Genomic DNA, 16,083 nt, shown 5'->3' with positions numbered 1-16,083 from the left:
AAACACATTAAAACAGGCTGAATTTTCACAATGGAGGCAAGGAACAGGATTATTTTGGGTCCAAAACCCACAACCGGTGGGAAAGTGATTAAAGTTATGATTTTTAAATGGGGACATCATTATTTGTCATGGAGCCAGATTTCTTGTTCACTTGGCAGCCATCACTGAGGCTGCTGGTTGTCCTGAGTGAGCGATCAGGAGATTGTACCAAAGCCTCCCACAGCACCAGAGGGAGGTGAGATGTCACAGGGAATCCCGAGGCTTGGTACCCAGGGCAGGGAATCCCCTCACTTTATCGCTGCCAAACTGGAGGCCATGAGGGAGGGGGCGGGGGCGAGTTCCTCTTCCCCGAGGGGGGGCAGGAGGAAGCCACCTCATCATGCAGCAGGGGCTCCACTTTGTTCAGCGTCCTTTCCCTTCACCTCCTCTCTCACAGCCTGCTGTTCCCTCGATGAGCTTTGTCATCCCAGTGCCTCATTGTCCTCAAGGTCCACACCTCTCTGGAGAGCCATGTTATGGAGAATGCAGCAGATTCCCACACTGTCAGAGACACTTGCAAGAGGGGATTGGAGGTCCCAACCCGGCTGGTCCAGGCACTGGAATCACATCTTCAGAAGCCTGATGTCCTGTTCAATGGTTGTCCAACCATTGTGCCTCTTTCTGGGACTCCCACAGAGAGCTCAGTAACATCACTTCGAGGAATATCCGTTATCCTCTAGGACACAGACTTTGGAGGATGAAGTATCATGGCAGCTGCCAGGAAAGTGAGTGCACACATGGAGGAAGTTTTTGTTGTGGTCACAGACGAGCCATTGAGGGAGTGGAAGCCCTTCCTGTATGGATCTCCCTGGCCAGTCACTGGGTGCCTTGATGGCCAATGGGTACAATCAGTGATACTCTGCCCCTGGGGGAATCCCTGTGTCCCTGCAAGGCCTCCCTGTTATTAAATGAATGCGCTGTCCAGCTCTGGCTAAAAGTGAATCCATGACCTGTGAGATGGCCTGGTGAGCAGCCACATGTGACATGTCTCTAGGTCCACACCCGACCCTTGAAAGGAGCCAGAAGTGAAGCAGTTCAATACCAAAATAACTGTGACCAGCGCTGTGAGGTATTCAGCATTGAGGACTCAGATGTATGTGGGCACTGCCTGAAGGGTCACAATATCCACCCTCACTGGGCCTTGATAGCTCCGTCTTCAGGAATAGTTCCTGTATTGAATGTTTGGCCTCTTTTACCTTCCTGCCCCTCTTTCCTCTCCCGTGCCCTTCTGATGCCTGGGGTTCTGCCCTCCCTGTGGAGGGTGTTGCCCCTCATCCAACATCTGACTGCTGGAGCCTTCCTTCTGGGAAGGTGGCCTCTCAATTGTTCTTGGCAGCCTTTCTCCCTCTTTTACCCCCACACTGCTGGGAGTGCCAACCCCATTGAAATCCTGATTTTCTCTCCGCACTGCTGGGAGTGCCAACCCCATTCAAATCCTGAGTTTCCCTCCACAATGCTGGGAGTGCCAACCCCATTCAAATCCTGAGTTTCCCTCCGCACTGCTGGGAGTGCCAACCCCATTCATATCCTGAGTTTCCCTCCGCACTGCTGGGAGTGCCAACCCCATTCAAATCCTGAGTTTCCCTCCGCACTGCTGGGAGTGCCAACCCCATTCAAATCCTGAGTTTCCACCCTCCCTGCCACCTCCAGAGCACCAAGGCACCTCCTTACTAAGTGCCTACCCCATTGACCTTCTTATCGGGCTGTGGCAGCCATGTGTGGCTCCCACTTTGTGCCCACTTTCCTTCAGATGAACAGGTAAACTGTCCACCCCTTTAGAACTTTAAATCTCAATCCTTATTATCTGCTGAATAAAGTTCTCTACTGTCTTACTTGACATTCCTGTCCCAACCCGCCTACTCTTGGTGATTCACGATGAAACGAGCATCAGCATCTTGAAATTGACACGCTGCCGGTGCCAGTATTCTTGGCAATTTCGCCTCCTCCCTCCGCTCCCTCTGTTTCCCTCCTTCGGGGAGCCGCGAAATGTAATTACATTGAATAAAAACTCAGGTCAGATTCAATTGTTTTTCCCAATATCACAGGAAACATGAAAGCAACATCAGAAATCAATGCAGAGATTTTACTGTTTCTGTAAATTAAATCTATTGGGGGTAATTTGATCTTTTCTTGATAGTGTATGATGGGTGATATTGGATCACCCGCCCATACTACAGCTCACCCGATTTTCCTTTCAATTGAAGGGAAAAGGAAACAGTGAGCAGTGTAAACTGGTGAACAATTCACTATCACTAATTTAACTACTGGTGAATACCACTTTCACCCCTCTCAATATTTATTGGACAGAGAGTTGTCTGTGTGCAGCATCTAAATGTCCCCCTGTTTGGCCTCAATCCCTGATGATCAGAATTACTCTCCTGAAGCTCAGTGACTGGCCGGCCAAGTTTGAGGAAACTTGTCTCATTTCTGTTCTTCGTTAATTCTGGGGCTTTTATAAGAACGGTCCAATTTTCCAAGAGTTAAAGGAGTGATTCCATGTCCTTCATAACTCTGTGCATGACATTACTCTGTATAACACCTCGGAGTGAATTATATTGTGAAACTCTGCTAACTGTTGCTTTAAAATCCATCCCCCTGGATTTTATACAACAAGGAAATTTTATTCTCTCCCCTTAACAAAGTTGAAGTGTCCCTGTTCTCCTCGTTGACAGGGAAGGGCTGTCCCCCACTTTATTTAGCATTAAACAGGCTCTACCTTTACCGCGGGTGAGACTATTGCTATAGTTCAGAGAAATTTCCGGAGTTTTCCTAATCCCATCGATTTTATGCAATAACCTTTGATGTGGCACTTTAACAAATGCCTCTGGAAATCCAAGCACAGCATGTCTACAGTCTTCCCTCTATCCACTGTGCATGTCACTCCTTCAAAGAACTTCATTAAATTGGTTATACATGATCGCCCTTTCACAAAACCATGTTTACTCTTCCCGATTACATTGAGTTTCTCTAGATGCCCAGCTATAACCCCCTTAATGATCGATTCTAACACCTTCCCCACTTCAGACGTCAAGCTAACTGGTTTATAGTTTCCTGCTTTCTGCCTCCCTCCCTTCTTGAACAGAGCGGTTATATTTGCTACTTTCCAATCTGATGGAACCTTTCCAGAATCTAGCGAATATTGGAAAATTAACACCAGCGCATCCAATACCTCATTAGTCACCTCTTTTAAGACCCTAAGATGAAGCCCATCAGGACGCGGAGTCTTGTCAGTCTGCAGCTCCATCAGTTCACTCAGCACTGCTTCCTTAGTGATTCTAATTTCACCAGGTTCCTCTCTCCCTTCCACATCTTGATTTCCAGCTATTACTGGATATTGTCAAAGTGTGCTAACTGCTGCTGTAAAATCTATGCGCTGGATTTTAAGCAACAAGGAAAGTTTATTCTGTCCTGTTACAAAGTTGACATGTCCCTGTTCCCGTAGTTGATCTGGGAGGGATGTTTCCCACATTATTCCCCATTAAATAACCTCTACATTTACTGCAGGTGCAGCTTTTATGATATTTCCGGGAATTTCCGGGAGTTCCCTGCTTGCAGCAGTTTCACAGATGTGGGGTGGATTATCAGAAAATCCTGTTGTAACTGTCCAACTGTCAGTTCTACCAGAGATTGTCCACTCTGTGTAAGAACCAGACAATGGTACAGAATCCTGAAAATACCTCCCAGTTGTCCAGCGTGTGTCTGCCTTCTGGGTATGAACGTGCAATGGGGGAATTCGAACTTTTAGGTCAGCAGCAGGTTTCCTCATTAAATGAACAGAATTGAGAGTAAATTTAAATAATTTGAATTTGAAAGGTCTTTTTTCGTAATTATCTGAATTTAAGATATTTCACCTGCCCGCCAGAAACAATTTGATTAATTATGGTGATATATAGGACTTATTTTCCTTGTGATGAGTGCAGCTTACAGTTGATATGGTTTATAATTATTATTATTTAAGTTATTTTTATCTCCACTGCTGTTTATTATCCTTAGACTAACTATATTATTTTCCCTTTGTATATAATTAGCCCTATTTCTTATCATCAAAATCCCACACTTAAACTATTTGATTCACCATTAAGTATCCCAACAATTTGTTCTCAAAAGTATTATTCTTATTTTCTAATTTGGAATTTTACACTCATCATATTTTGTAAAGTTTTTTCTGACTCCGCCTCTTTTTTCAAGAACTGGAAGTTATTTATTTTTTCATTTATAAGATGGTAAATTTTACTTCAATAATCAAAATATGAACTCCAGGACCAAACAAGCAATTACCTCAAACTCTGATATTTGTACAGAACGTTTTCCAGCCGCTGGAGTCCTTCACACTGAATGTAGCACCTCTGTAGATTGAGGTGTTTTATTGTATCACAGAGTCCAAGGACATGAGTCAGGACTGCACAGTCAATCTGGGTCAGTCGCCATCCACTAAATGCAAGTGTTCGAACAGATCCCACTGTGGCCTGAGCCAGTGCTTTATTCTGAGACTCAAACAGGTAGTGGAACGTGTTCAGGAGGTTCCTTTTACCAGTTTCAGTCACTGTGTTTCCAATCTGACCTTTAACCTTCTCCTTCACCCAGTCAATCACTCGACAGGTCGTTTGATGAAGAAATGGACTCAGAAACTCCTCCAGGGGCCGAGCTGACTGTGGGGAGGAGAGACCAGCAACAAAACGGCGAAATACCTCAAATCTCCCATCTTCTTCACTGTCCGCTTCACTGAGGATTTTCTGGATGTCCTTGGGATCGGGAGTAAGGAATTGTGCGAGTGCAGCTACAAACTCTTGGATGATGAGGTGTGGGAACGTGTAAACCACACTCTGGACAGAATCATCTCTCTCCAAAAGTTCCATCAGGAACCCAGACAGGAACTGGGAAGTTTGCAGATTGTACCTGATCAAATCTCCATTTCTAAACACAATCTTCTTCTCAGAGACTCCTGTGAAGGCCATCTCACCAAGCTTCAGGAACACATCACGGGGGCTTTCAATCTCTCGGCCATGGTTTTTCAGAATGTTGTAAATATAGTAGGAATATAGCTGGGTGATGGTCTTGGGAACTTGCTGCTGTTTCCTGTCTCTTTGTGTAAAGAAGGGGCCCAGTGACAGACCGAGGATCCAGCAGTAGGAAGGGTTGTAGCACATGGTGTACAGGATCTCGTTCTCCTCCACGTGTTTGTAAACAGCTGCTGCCACTGCCTGATCATCAAAAAACTTGTTGAAATATTCCTTCCGTTCATCACCAACAAATCCCAGGATTTCCCAGGCACTGATCTCAGCCTTTTCCAATAAATGTAATGCAGTGGGGCGGCTGGTCACTAGCACTGAACATCCTGGGAGCAGCTTGTGCTGTATTAAACTGTACACAATGTCGGACACTTTACACCAGCATTCAGGATCTGTGCACATGGACTGAGGTGCTGTATTTCTCCGATTGTCCGCAGAATCGATCCTGTCCTTGAATTCATCCAAACCATCGAATATAAACAGCAATCCCTCTGGGTTCTTCCAGAGCTCTCCCAGAACATTCCCAAAGTAAGGATAGAAAAACAGTATCAGATTCCTCAGGTTTATTCTGCAGTTAATGGTGTTCAAATCCCGGAGTTTAAAACTGAAAACAAATTGAAAGTCTGGGTATATTTTCCCAGTGGCCCAGTCATAAACCATCTTTTGTACCATTGTTGTTTTTCCGATCCCTGGGACTCCACTCACTGCTGCTGAACTCCCAGATTTGGATTTTCTCAGGGAAAAACTGCTCTGGAACAATTGATCAGTTCGGATTTTTTCCAGTTCTCTCCGGAGATCTTTCTTTCTCCACTCTTCATGGTCCCGGCCTCTTGCCAACAGTTCATGTTCTACAAGTGTCCGATCTCGAACATTAGAAATGATCGTTAGCTCAGCGTATCGAACAATCAGCTGGAAAATCTTAACCTTCTCCTTTATTAGGATAGTGTTCACTCTCAATGTTTCAGTTTGTACCCGGAGGATCTCCTTGTGTTTCTGTTCAACACCTTCAATTAAAGTAGACAGTAAATGTTAGTTGTAATAACATAAAAGGCTTCTCAATATGATTTTGCTGAATAGATTGATTCATTTTACGGTTTCAATCAAAGTTTCTGCTGGAATTAAAGCTCAATTATTGGAAACCTCGCTTGCAAGTGAGCAATGACCAAGAAAAATTTAAAGTCGTCACTTGGTTCTAATATTTACTGAACATGGAGATTTTATAAAGATGATATTTTCTCTCTGATGGTTAACACTTTCTGACCTGCCTTTACTCTGGACACCTCATTACAAATCCACAAAGGCCCTGGTTATATGGTCGTAGATGTTCTTGTCAATCAGTTTATGAAATCCTCAGCGAAGCCAATTTTCTGCAGAAATGGTAAATAGGACATTGGATAGGAGTGGGAGAGGGAGTGAGTGTAATTGTTCAGGAGTCCCACTGTTATTGTAACCTGCCTTCAGCAAGTTATCTTTGATATCACTGTACACTTGGAGAGCAAGATTCCTTCTGGTATTCTATCAGGCTGTGGGCAGGTTATCTGAGATATTAGGGCCGATTGGCTCAGTTTTCTGGGCGGCCAGTGTGGATCTGGTTGGTGCCAAAAGCATGGGGTTCGATTCCATTCCAGCTGGGGTGGATCTTGGACCTGCCTCCTTGCCCTACCATGGTTTAGCTGTGAGTCGGACCTGCCTTCGGACAGAGAACTCAAAAAGAATAATACTTTTCCCGTTGTCCTGCGTTTCAGACATCGCTAACACTTTTTCAGGAGTTTTACACATGCATACATTGATTGTGTTTTTATAATAGTCCTGTCATCTTACTGATCAGAACTTGAAATAGAACAACTATCTACTTCACTCCATGTAACATTACAGCAGTAACATTCACAGTTCATTTGAACTGTTCACAAATAATTAGTTTTGCTTCTAGTTTCCCACAGTGTAGTTTTGGGAAATTGAAAATATATTTATTGTAATTATTACATTGGGTTCAAACACAACCCGTGAATTGAAGGATTATTCTTTGAGTAGAATAGTGTGCTCTCTTTCACCGCCATGAGGAAATGGGTCAGTAGATTCCCAGTCACCCTGAATATTCCCTTTTCCTCACATTTCTCCACATTAATGTTCTGTTGTGTGAATATCTGTAGATATTCTCATTTCGCATCAAAGACTTTCTGACCTCTCATTCTGTTCCGTGAAATAATAAAAATGTAATGTTTCAAATTTCATTAACATTATCCATACCATTTAAAAAGAGACAAATAGTGGAAGGGATAATAAGGAATGTTCTTTATGATCACTGGGAAAGGGAAGAGGCCATTAGAAATTCACAACACAACTTCAAAAAAATTAGCTTGTGTCCAACAAATTTGGAGGAGTTTATTGAGGAAGTCACTAGGATAGGGCATGAGAGAAATCTGGTAGACATTGTCACTCTAGACTTTCAGAAAGCCTTCGATAAACATCCTCACACTAGGTTACTTCATTTGATGGAGTGTGAGTTGAAATTTGAAGCTCTGGATTAGGAAATCTCTTCAATCCCGAACCTCAAATTTAATTGGAAGATATGTGACAAGTGATCTCTCCCGAGGGTTGGTCCTACACCCATGACTTTGACAATCTGTATTCATGAGCTGGACAATGGTGAAATATAAATCAGGAGCACAAGTAGTAGGGTGTTAGGAGTACAATATATACGTTTTCAGATGACAAGAACATAGATTTGAAGATTAAGATAGTAGAGGGCGATCAAATCCAATAAAACGTTTAGATGTGCTACAACTGTGGACACACATTGGCAAACAGTGTTCCATTCAGATAACTGTACCTCATACATATTGATTGGGCCAATATTGAATACAAGCATCACTTGCAGGGAACAATACTGAGACAGGGTGAGATAAAAAAGATCTTGGTGCTACTGTGTACAGATCACTGAAGGTTCATGATCAGTGCAGAAAAACTGTAGCTAAAGCTAACAAAGTATTGAGTTTATATTGAAGGAACCAATCAGTGTTAAACAAGGGCTATCACATTGCCTGTACAGGTTCCTGGTCAGACCACATCTCAATAGTGTGCACAGTTTTGGTTACCCCTACGTGTTATATAATATAGTGTCATTGGAAAAGTTCCAATGGAGAGCTGTAGGAATGATTCCCAGCTTAGAGAAGCTCAGCTACTCAGACAAGCTCAAGGATTTTAATTTGTTTAATTTCAAGCAGCAAAGATTTACGCTAATTTACAGAGGCCTTGTAAATACATGAATGCCTGGATAGAGTCCCTATTGATAGATGATGCTAGTTTATCAAATTGGGGAGGACTAGTTTAAACTATGTAAGTGTAGGAATAAACAGCATGTTCAGTGTTTCTTTTCTCTGCCCGGAGAACTGAGAACCTTTGGAAAGAGTTTCCAGTTGCTATGGTGGGTGCTGACTCTGAAGAGGGAGCTGGACCAGTTCATGACTTGGACAGAGATCGCATCATGTAGAAAGTAACTGGCTTATAGCTAACAACTGGACAACGCGATTTCCTGAATTGGATTCGATGAACTGAGGAGGTCAGAGAAGAATACGAGCAGAATTGTACTCAAACACAATCTGTAACCTCATGGCCCAGCGTATCCCCCACTCTACAAGTACCATCAAGCCAGGGGTTCAATGAAGAGTGCAGGAGGGCATGGCTAACAAGTAGCAAGTAACATTCACGCCACACAAGTGTCAGGCAATGACCAGCTCCTACTAGAGAGAATCCAGCCATCGCCCCTTGATGTTCAATGGTGTTACCATCATTCAATCCCCCCACTACTAACATCCTCGGGGGTTACCATTGACCAGGAACTGAACTGGACTAGCCACAACAATACTGTGGCTACAAGAGCAGGTCAGAGAGTAAGAATCGTGCAATAAGTAACTCACCTCCTGACTCCCCAAAGCTGTCCACCATCTGCAAGGCACAAGTCAGGAGTGTGATGGAATACTCCCCACTTGCCTGGATGAGTGCAGCTCCCACAACAGTCAAGAAGATGGACACTGTCCAGGACAAAGCAGTCTGCTTGATTGGCACCACATCCACAAAAATTCACTCCCTCCACCACTGACGCACAGTAGCAGCAGTGTGTGCCATCTACAAGGTGCACTGCAGAAACTCACCAAGTCTCCTTAGACAGCATCTTCCAAACCCACGACCACTACCACCTATGAGGACCAAGGCAACAGATAGATGGGAACACCACCACCTGGAGGTTGCCCTCCAAGTCGCTCACCATCCTGACTTGGAAATATATCGCCATACCTTCACTGTCGCTGTGTCAAAATCCTGGAATTCCCTTCAAACAGCACTGTGGGCGTACCTACACCACATGGACTGCAGTGGCTCAAGAAGGAAGGTCACCACCACCATCTCAAGGGCAACTAGGGATGGGCAATAAATGCTGGCCCTGCCAGCGAAGCCCACATCCCGTGAATGAATAAAAAAAAAGTGAAATGGTTTTAAATGTCCATTTCATCTCTTACCTTTCAGGTGACTGGGTACTTCAGATAAGCCTCTTCCAATGTTCATGTAATCAAATGGATCAGAACCTGTTTAAAGCAATTAACTGTCATGAAATCAGATCTGTGTAATGTTATAGCAAAATCTGCAATGTTTGAATCTGAAATTGAATTCACTGTGTTGCTTTTACCGTACCAAGTTCCTGTATTTCTTTTATTATTTTATCCAACTTTGGGACCCCATGATGCACTTTCACAAAGGATTCCCACATCACCCTTCGGGCCCGAGAGCCTTTCTCCATCACCAGACTTAGGAGAAGCTTGGAACTCTCCGCCCGGTTTCCCTTCTCCGTGAGCTCGGTGACTTTCTGCAAAGAATAATAATGAATATATTGAGGATCAGAGTGAAAGATAAACAATGAGAATGAGAAGGAAAGGATCTGCTCAGTGATGGCATTTCCAATTGATTTGAGTCCAATAAACAGTCACTGGGCTGAGAACTAATACATAATGAACATTCACTAAAAATCATCTTCATCTCATTTCAGTCATTAACAGCAAATAAATGTGAATAAACTAAGCCAGAAGTTTGAAATACATTTTGGGGGGAGTGAGGAATCATTGACAATCTGCAGTATTTTAATGTGATCAGTGTGATGAGTTTTCTTTGTCAAATTATTGATTGACAATATGATCCACTTGTTTCCTCACACTGACTTCTTACTGTTACAGTTTCTCATTTACTCAGCAAGAAAATAGCAGCAAATCAGATCTCTGGTGGAGGGGAAGAGACAATTCTGGTCATTAAGTTATTTTCGCAGAAGAATGGGAATCTTAAAATGAAAACTGGCAGAGAAATCACCATTGACTGAACCAAACCAGTACTGTTGATTTATCTGGCAGGAGAATCGACCAATAATAATGGTGAAAAATCCAATCAATCCGATCAATTTCCCCCTCAGTAACTGAAAGTTCAGAAGATTGATATTTCTGCCAATTTGCTACAAGTATGAAAACTTGGTAAGGAGTGGGAAGTGGATAGGTTTTGAGAGTGAGTGGGACCCAAGATAACTGAACACTGTGGTGGTGTGAAGCAGAGGCTGCTCATAAGGCCAGAGTCAGAGCAATGGAGAATTCCAATGGGAGGTTTTAGGACTCGAGCAGCTTACAAGGAACGAAAGGGTCAAGGTCACTAAGTTATTTAAACAGAAGAATGGGAATTTTAAATTGAAGGCATCTGAGTACTGGGAGATATTATAGGTTTGTGAGCACACAAGTGATATCTGGGACCTGGAGTGGTTCAGGGTAAAGACAGCAGAATCTGAGCAGCTTAACATTCCAGAGTTTGCAAGGTTACCTTGGTTACCTCCACTCTCAACTGTTCCAAATCCATGGATGAAGGTTGAGGAGAAGTGTTGAGATAGGGGTAGAGACTTGCAGTGTTATGTGGAGAGAAGTAGGACATTTTTGTGCTGGCAAGTTTGCAGCAAATTGAGTTCAGCTTGAAGCTGGACACTGAAATCCCAGATAGCCTGGCTAAGCTTTAGTCAGTGACCAGCGGGAGTCGTTTAGCTGTTCACCGCAATATTACTGGTCTGGCAGGAATGCAAAGCTATATGCACTGTTGGTTGTGGGATTACTTGCTTCTGAATATCACAGGATCACAGAGTGCAGAAGAGGCCCTTCGGCCCATCGAGTCTACATCGAAACGTGAGAAACACCTGCCCCGGAGGGAGCGGGACACCCTGGTCCACTCCTCCATCACCCCCTACTCCTCAACCCCCACTTATGGCACCTCCCCATGCCCACGCGGAAGATGCAACACCTGCCCGTTCACTTTCTCTCTCCTCACCGTCCAAGGGCCCAAACACTCCTTTCAAGTGAAGCAGCATTTCACTTGCATTTCCCCTAACTTAGTCTACTGCATTCGTTGCTCCCAATGCGGTCTCCTCTACATTGGAGAGACCAAACGCAAACTGGGCGACCGTTTTGCGGAACACCTGCGGTCTGTCCGCAAGAAGACCCAAACCTCCCTGTCGCTTGCCATTTTAACACTCCACCCTGTTCTCTTGCCAACATGTCTATCCTCGGCTTGCTGCATTGTTCCAGTGAAGCCCAACGCAAACTGGAGGAACAGCACCTCATCTTCCGACTAGGCACTTTACAGCCCTCTGGGCTGAATATTGAATTCAACAACTTTAGATCTTAAACTCCCCCTCCCCCCATCCCCACCCTGTTTCTTTTCCCCTCCAGCCGCTTTTTTTTCAATAATTTATATAGATTCTTCTTTCCCCACCTATTTCCATTATTTTTAAATCTAAAACTAAAACCTTTAGTCTTTCCACCCCACCCCCACTAGAGCTGTACTTTGAATATCCTGTCTTGCATTCTTAATTAGCACTTTTCACAGACAAAGACCACCACCTTCAACACGTCTTTGACCCTTTTGTCTGTGACATCTTTTGATTATCTGCTCACACCACACCCTCAATGTGTCTCTTCACCCCCACCCACCTTAAACCAATTTATATTTCTCCCTTGTTGAAACTATGCTGCAGTTCTGCCGAAGGGCCATGAAGGCTCGAAACGTTAACTGATTTCTTCTCCGCCGATGCTGCCAGAATTGCTGAGTTTTTCCAGGTAATTCTGTTTTTATTTTGGATTTCCAGCATCCGCAGTAGCTTTTAGCTTTTTGTTTTTATCTTTGCTCCCTATCTATTCTGTCCATGCCCCTCATAATCTTGTACACCTCAATCAGGTCAACCCTCAGGTCTTCTCTGCTCCAACGAAAACCACCCAAGTATATCCAACCTCTCTTCATAACTTCAATTTTTCATCCCAGGCAACATCCTGGTGTATCTCCTCTGCACCCCCTCCTGTGCAATCACATCCTTCCTATAATGTGGCAACCAGAACTGCACACAGTACTCCAGCTGTGGCCTCACCAAGGCTCTATACAACTCCAACAGGACATCCCTACTTTTGTAATCTATGCCTTAATTGATAAAGGCACGTGTCCCATATGCCTTTTTCACCAGTCCATTAACATGCCCATCCTCCTTCAGAGATCTATGGACACACATGCCAAGGTCCCTTTGTTCCTCAGAACTTCCTAGTGTCATGCCGTTCATTGAATACTTCCTTGTCAAATTACTCCTTCCAAAGTATATCACCTCACACTTTACAGGGTTAAATTCCATCTGCCACTTATCTGTGGATTTGACCATCCCGTCTATATCTTCCTGAAGCACAAGACACTCAACCTCACTGTTAACCACCCGGCCAATCTTTGTATCATGCGCAAACTTACTAGTCCTACCCCCCACATTGTCATCTATGTCATTTTTATAAATGATGAATAATAGGGGACCCAGCACAGATCCCTGTGGTACGCCACTGGACACAGGCTTCCAGTCACTAAAACATCCTTCTGTCATCAGACTCTGTCTCCTACAACTAAGCCAATTTTGAATCCACCTCGTCAAATTACCCTGTCTCCCATGTGCATTTGCCTTCTTTATAAGTCTCCCATGTGGGACCTTGTCAAAGGCTTTGCTGAAATCCATATAAACTACATCAACTACACTACCCTCATCTACACACCTGGCCACCTCCTCAAAAAATTAAATTAAATTTGTTAGGCATGACCTCCCTCTGACAAAGCCATGCTGATTATCCCTAATCAAACCTTGCCTCTCCAAGTGGAGATAGATTCTCTCCTTCAGAATTTTCTCCAATAGTTTCCCTACCACTGACGTGAGACTCACTGGCCTGTAGTCCCCTGGCTTCTCTCTATAACACTTCTTAAATAGCAGAACCATATTAGCTGTTCTGCAGTCCTCTGGAACCTCCCCCGTGGCCAGAGAGGAATTAAAAATTTGAGTCAGAGCCCCTGCGATCTCCTCCCTTGCCTCCCTCAGCAGTCTGGTACACACATCATCCGGACCTGGAGATTTATCCACTTTTAAGCCTGCCAACACCTCCAATACCTTGTCACTCCCGATATCAATTTGCTCAAGAACCTTGCAGTCTCTATCCCCGAGTTCGATATCTTCATCCTCATTCTCTTGGATGAAGACAGATGTGAAGTATATATGTTTTGATGATGTGTTGTGGCCTCACCAGGTTGGCATCTCATGTTTATGTACCCCTGATGCTGATCCTGCAATGCTCTCCTACACATTAATTGAACCAGGGTTGAGCCCCTAGTTTGAATGAAATGGTGGAGTGATGGATATGCCTTCCCAAAATTATGCAGCTGATGGCCCACAGCGCTTTGTGGATAGTGAGTTTAGAGACAGTAGATCTATTGTGTATCCATCACATTTAGCACGGTGATACTATCGCACAACACAATTGGAGGTGTCTTCAGTTTGAAGATGGAACTTCATTTCCTACGAGGACTGTGCGGTGGTCACTCCTGTCGTGTCATAGACAGATGCATCTGCAATAGGTAGATGGGTGAGGACAAATAAGGTTTCACCTCCGGTTGGTTCTCTGGCCAACTGCTGCAAGCCCAGTCTGGCAGATATGTCTTTCAGGACTCAGAAAGCACTGTCATTAGTGGTGCTGCCGAGCCATTCTTGATGGGAGAAATTAAGTCCCCACCTATAGTGAATTCTCTGCCCCTGCTTTTTCTAATTAACCTGGAGGAGTCCATATTCATCAACTGAAGGAGGGCAATAATCAGCAGGTGGTTTTGTTGTCTATCTTTGGCCCCATGCCAAGAGATTTCCTGGTGTTCTGAGTCTATATTGAGGACTCTCCCTGGTTACTGTATACCCCTAGGCTGCCATCTCTGGTGGATCCATCTAGTGGGAAAGGGCAAACCCAGGAATAGTATCAGAAGAGTCTGGGATGTTGTTTGATGGTCATATTGACAGGATTATTCTTATGTCAGGCTGTTGTTTTATTAGTCACAATTGTTACAAGTCCTTCAATGTTAGTGGGAACTTTGCATGGTCGACTGAGCTGTGACTGAATCCAATGTCGGGAGCTCTTATTACACCTTTTCATAGCTGTGTTGCATGTTGATCTAGACCATTTCAGAGGGCAGTGAAGAGTCAGCCATGTTGCTGGGTGTCTGGAGTCATATACAGGTCAGGATGAGTAAGGACAGCAGGTTTCCTTCCCTAAAGGACATGAGCCACCCAGATGGCTTTTGACGACAATTCAATATTATCTAATTACCTTAGATCAAATTCACAAACTGTCACAGTGAGATCTAAGTTCAGGTCTCTGGAGTATGAGTCCAGGCTACTAGTTTGTTAATTCAGTAACATAACCACAATGCTGCTGTATCTGTATGTGCTAAGTGTTGTATGCTTGGAAGAAACAGATCACTTTGGGTCTACGGTTCCCAAAGCTCTGAGGCTTTCCTCACCTCATGCTTGGTTCTGTTGTAGACTAATTATTGGAGGTTGATTTATCACCATTATCAGCATGTGACTGCCCGGGTGTTAGAAGATGATCTAGATAGATCTTGGTCTTCTATCATCCTTACATTCTGCAAGTTCTGTAATGTTTAAATAACCCAAACTCATTGCAACCCTCCCACTTACCCGATGTTCGTGTCCATTGAAAATCTTCTCGTATGTTAACAATGAGCTGATTCCATCCACCCCTTCTTCAATCGCCTGTTCTAGTCTGTCCCAGTAAAATTTTGTCAACTGGAACAGCTGGAAATCATCCCACTTTGTCAAGAACACAGTGATTCTGGAGTTTGGATCTGTGAACACAAAATGGAGAAAAACAAACATCATTGAATTTCCAGCCACGTTGTTCTACTTCCTTTACAGGAAGCGACTGAATCCTCCTGTGAGCCACATTATCAAACAAAGTGTGAAAATCCAGAAACATTAAGTGATAGCATAGCTGATTTGTGACCTAATTCCTAACCTTGCCCCAAATCCCTTCATACCCATGGTTAACAAGAAGCTAACAATCTCAAATTTAAACCCAGCAATTGTCTTTATTGTTTGCTGGATGTGGGAGTCGTTGGCAAGGCCAGCGTTTGTTGTCTATCCCAAATTGCCCCAGAGAAGGAGGTGGTGAGACACCTTCTTGAGCCACTGCAATATATCTGGTGCCTGAATGCCCACAGCGCTTCTGGGAAGGGAATCCCAGGATTTTGACACAGTGACAGTAAAGGAACAGTGATTTTATTCAAGGTCAGGATAGTGTGTAGCCTGGAGAGGAACTTGCAGGTTATGGTGTTCCCATGCATCTGTTACCCTTGTTCTTCTTGGTGGCAAAGGTCATGGATTTGGAAGGTGGGGTCAAAGGAGCCTTGGTGAGATTCTACGGTGCATCTTGTAGACACTACAAACTGCTGCCACTGTGCGTACGTGGTGGAAGGAGCTAATGTCTTCACATTGAGGATACCCTCCATCATCGTGATAATTGGGATAGATTTCAAACAGATCTAGCAACTCATGGCAGGGCAACCATGAGGTGCTGTGAGCGATCAGCAGCAGCAGAATTGTACTCAGCCACAATCTATAACCTCATGGCCCGGTATTTCCCACACTCAACCATTACCACCA

The 16,083-nt window shown here is 44.0% G+C and overlaps 2 protein-coding genes across 2 annotated transcripts in view; both read right to left on the bottom strand.

The window, feature by feature from the left end:
• The window catches only part of LOC144692027 (scavenger receptor cysteine-rich domain-containing protein DMBT1-like), a 646,815-nt gene that overhangs the window by 466,231 nt on the left and 164,501 nt on the right, over positions 1-16,083 (bottom strand). The window lies entirely within an intron of this gene.
• The window catches only part of LOC144691320 (NACHT, LRR and PYD domains-containing protein 3-like), a 56,393-nt gene that overhangs the window by 22,134 nt on the left and 18,176 nt on the right, over positions 1-16,083 (bottom strand). Inside the window, 4 exon segments of the mRNA XM_078559322.1 lie at positions 4,318-6,052; positions 9,563-9,628; positions 9,735-9,906; positions 15,100-15,266. Of these exon segments, the coding sequence (XP_078415448.1) occupies positions 4,318-6,052; positions 9,563-9,628; positions 9,735-9,906; positions 15,100-15,266 (2,140 nt within the window).

The sequence above is a fragment of the Cetorhinus maximus genome, chromosome 16 (genome assembly GCF_964194155.1).
Source record: "Cetorhinus maximus chromosome 16, sCetMax3.hap1.1, whole genome shotgun sequence".
Lineage (NCBI taxonomy): Eukaryota > Metazoa > Chordata > Chondrichthyes > Lamniformes > Cetorhinidae > Cetorhinus > Cetorhinus maximus.
Note: the sequence above shows the minus strand (reverse complement) of the source record. Positions and strands in the feature narration are given on the sequence as shown.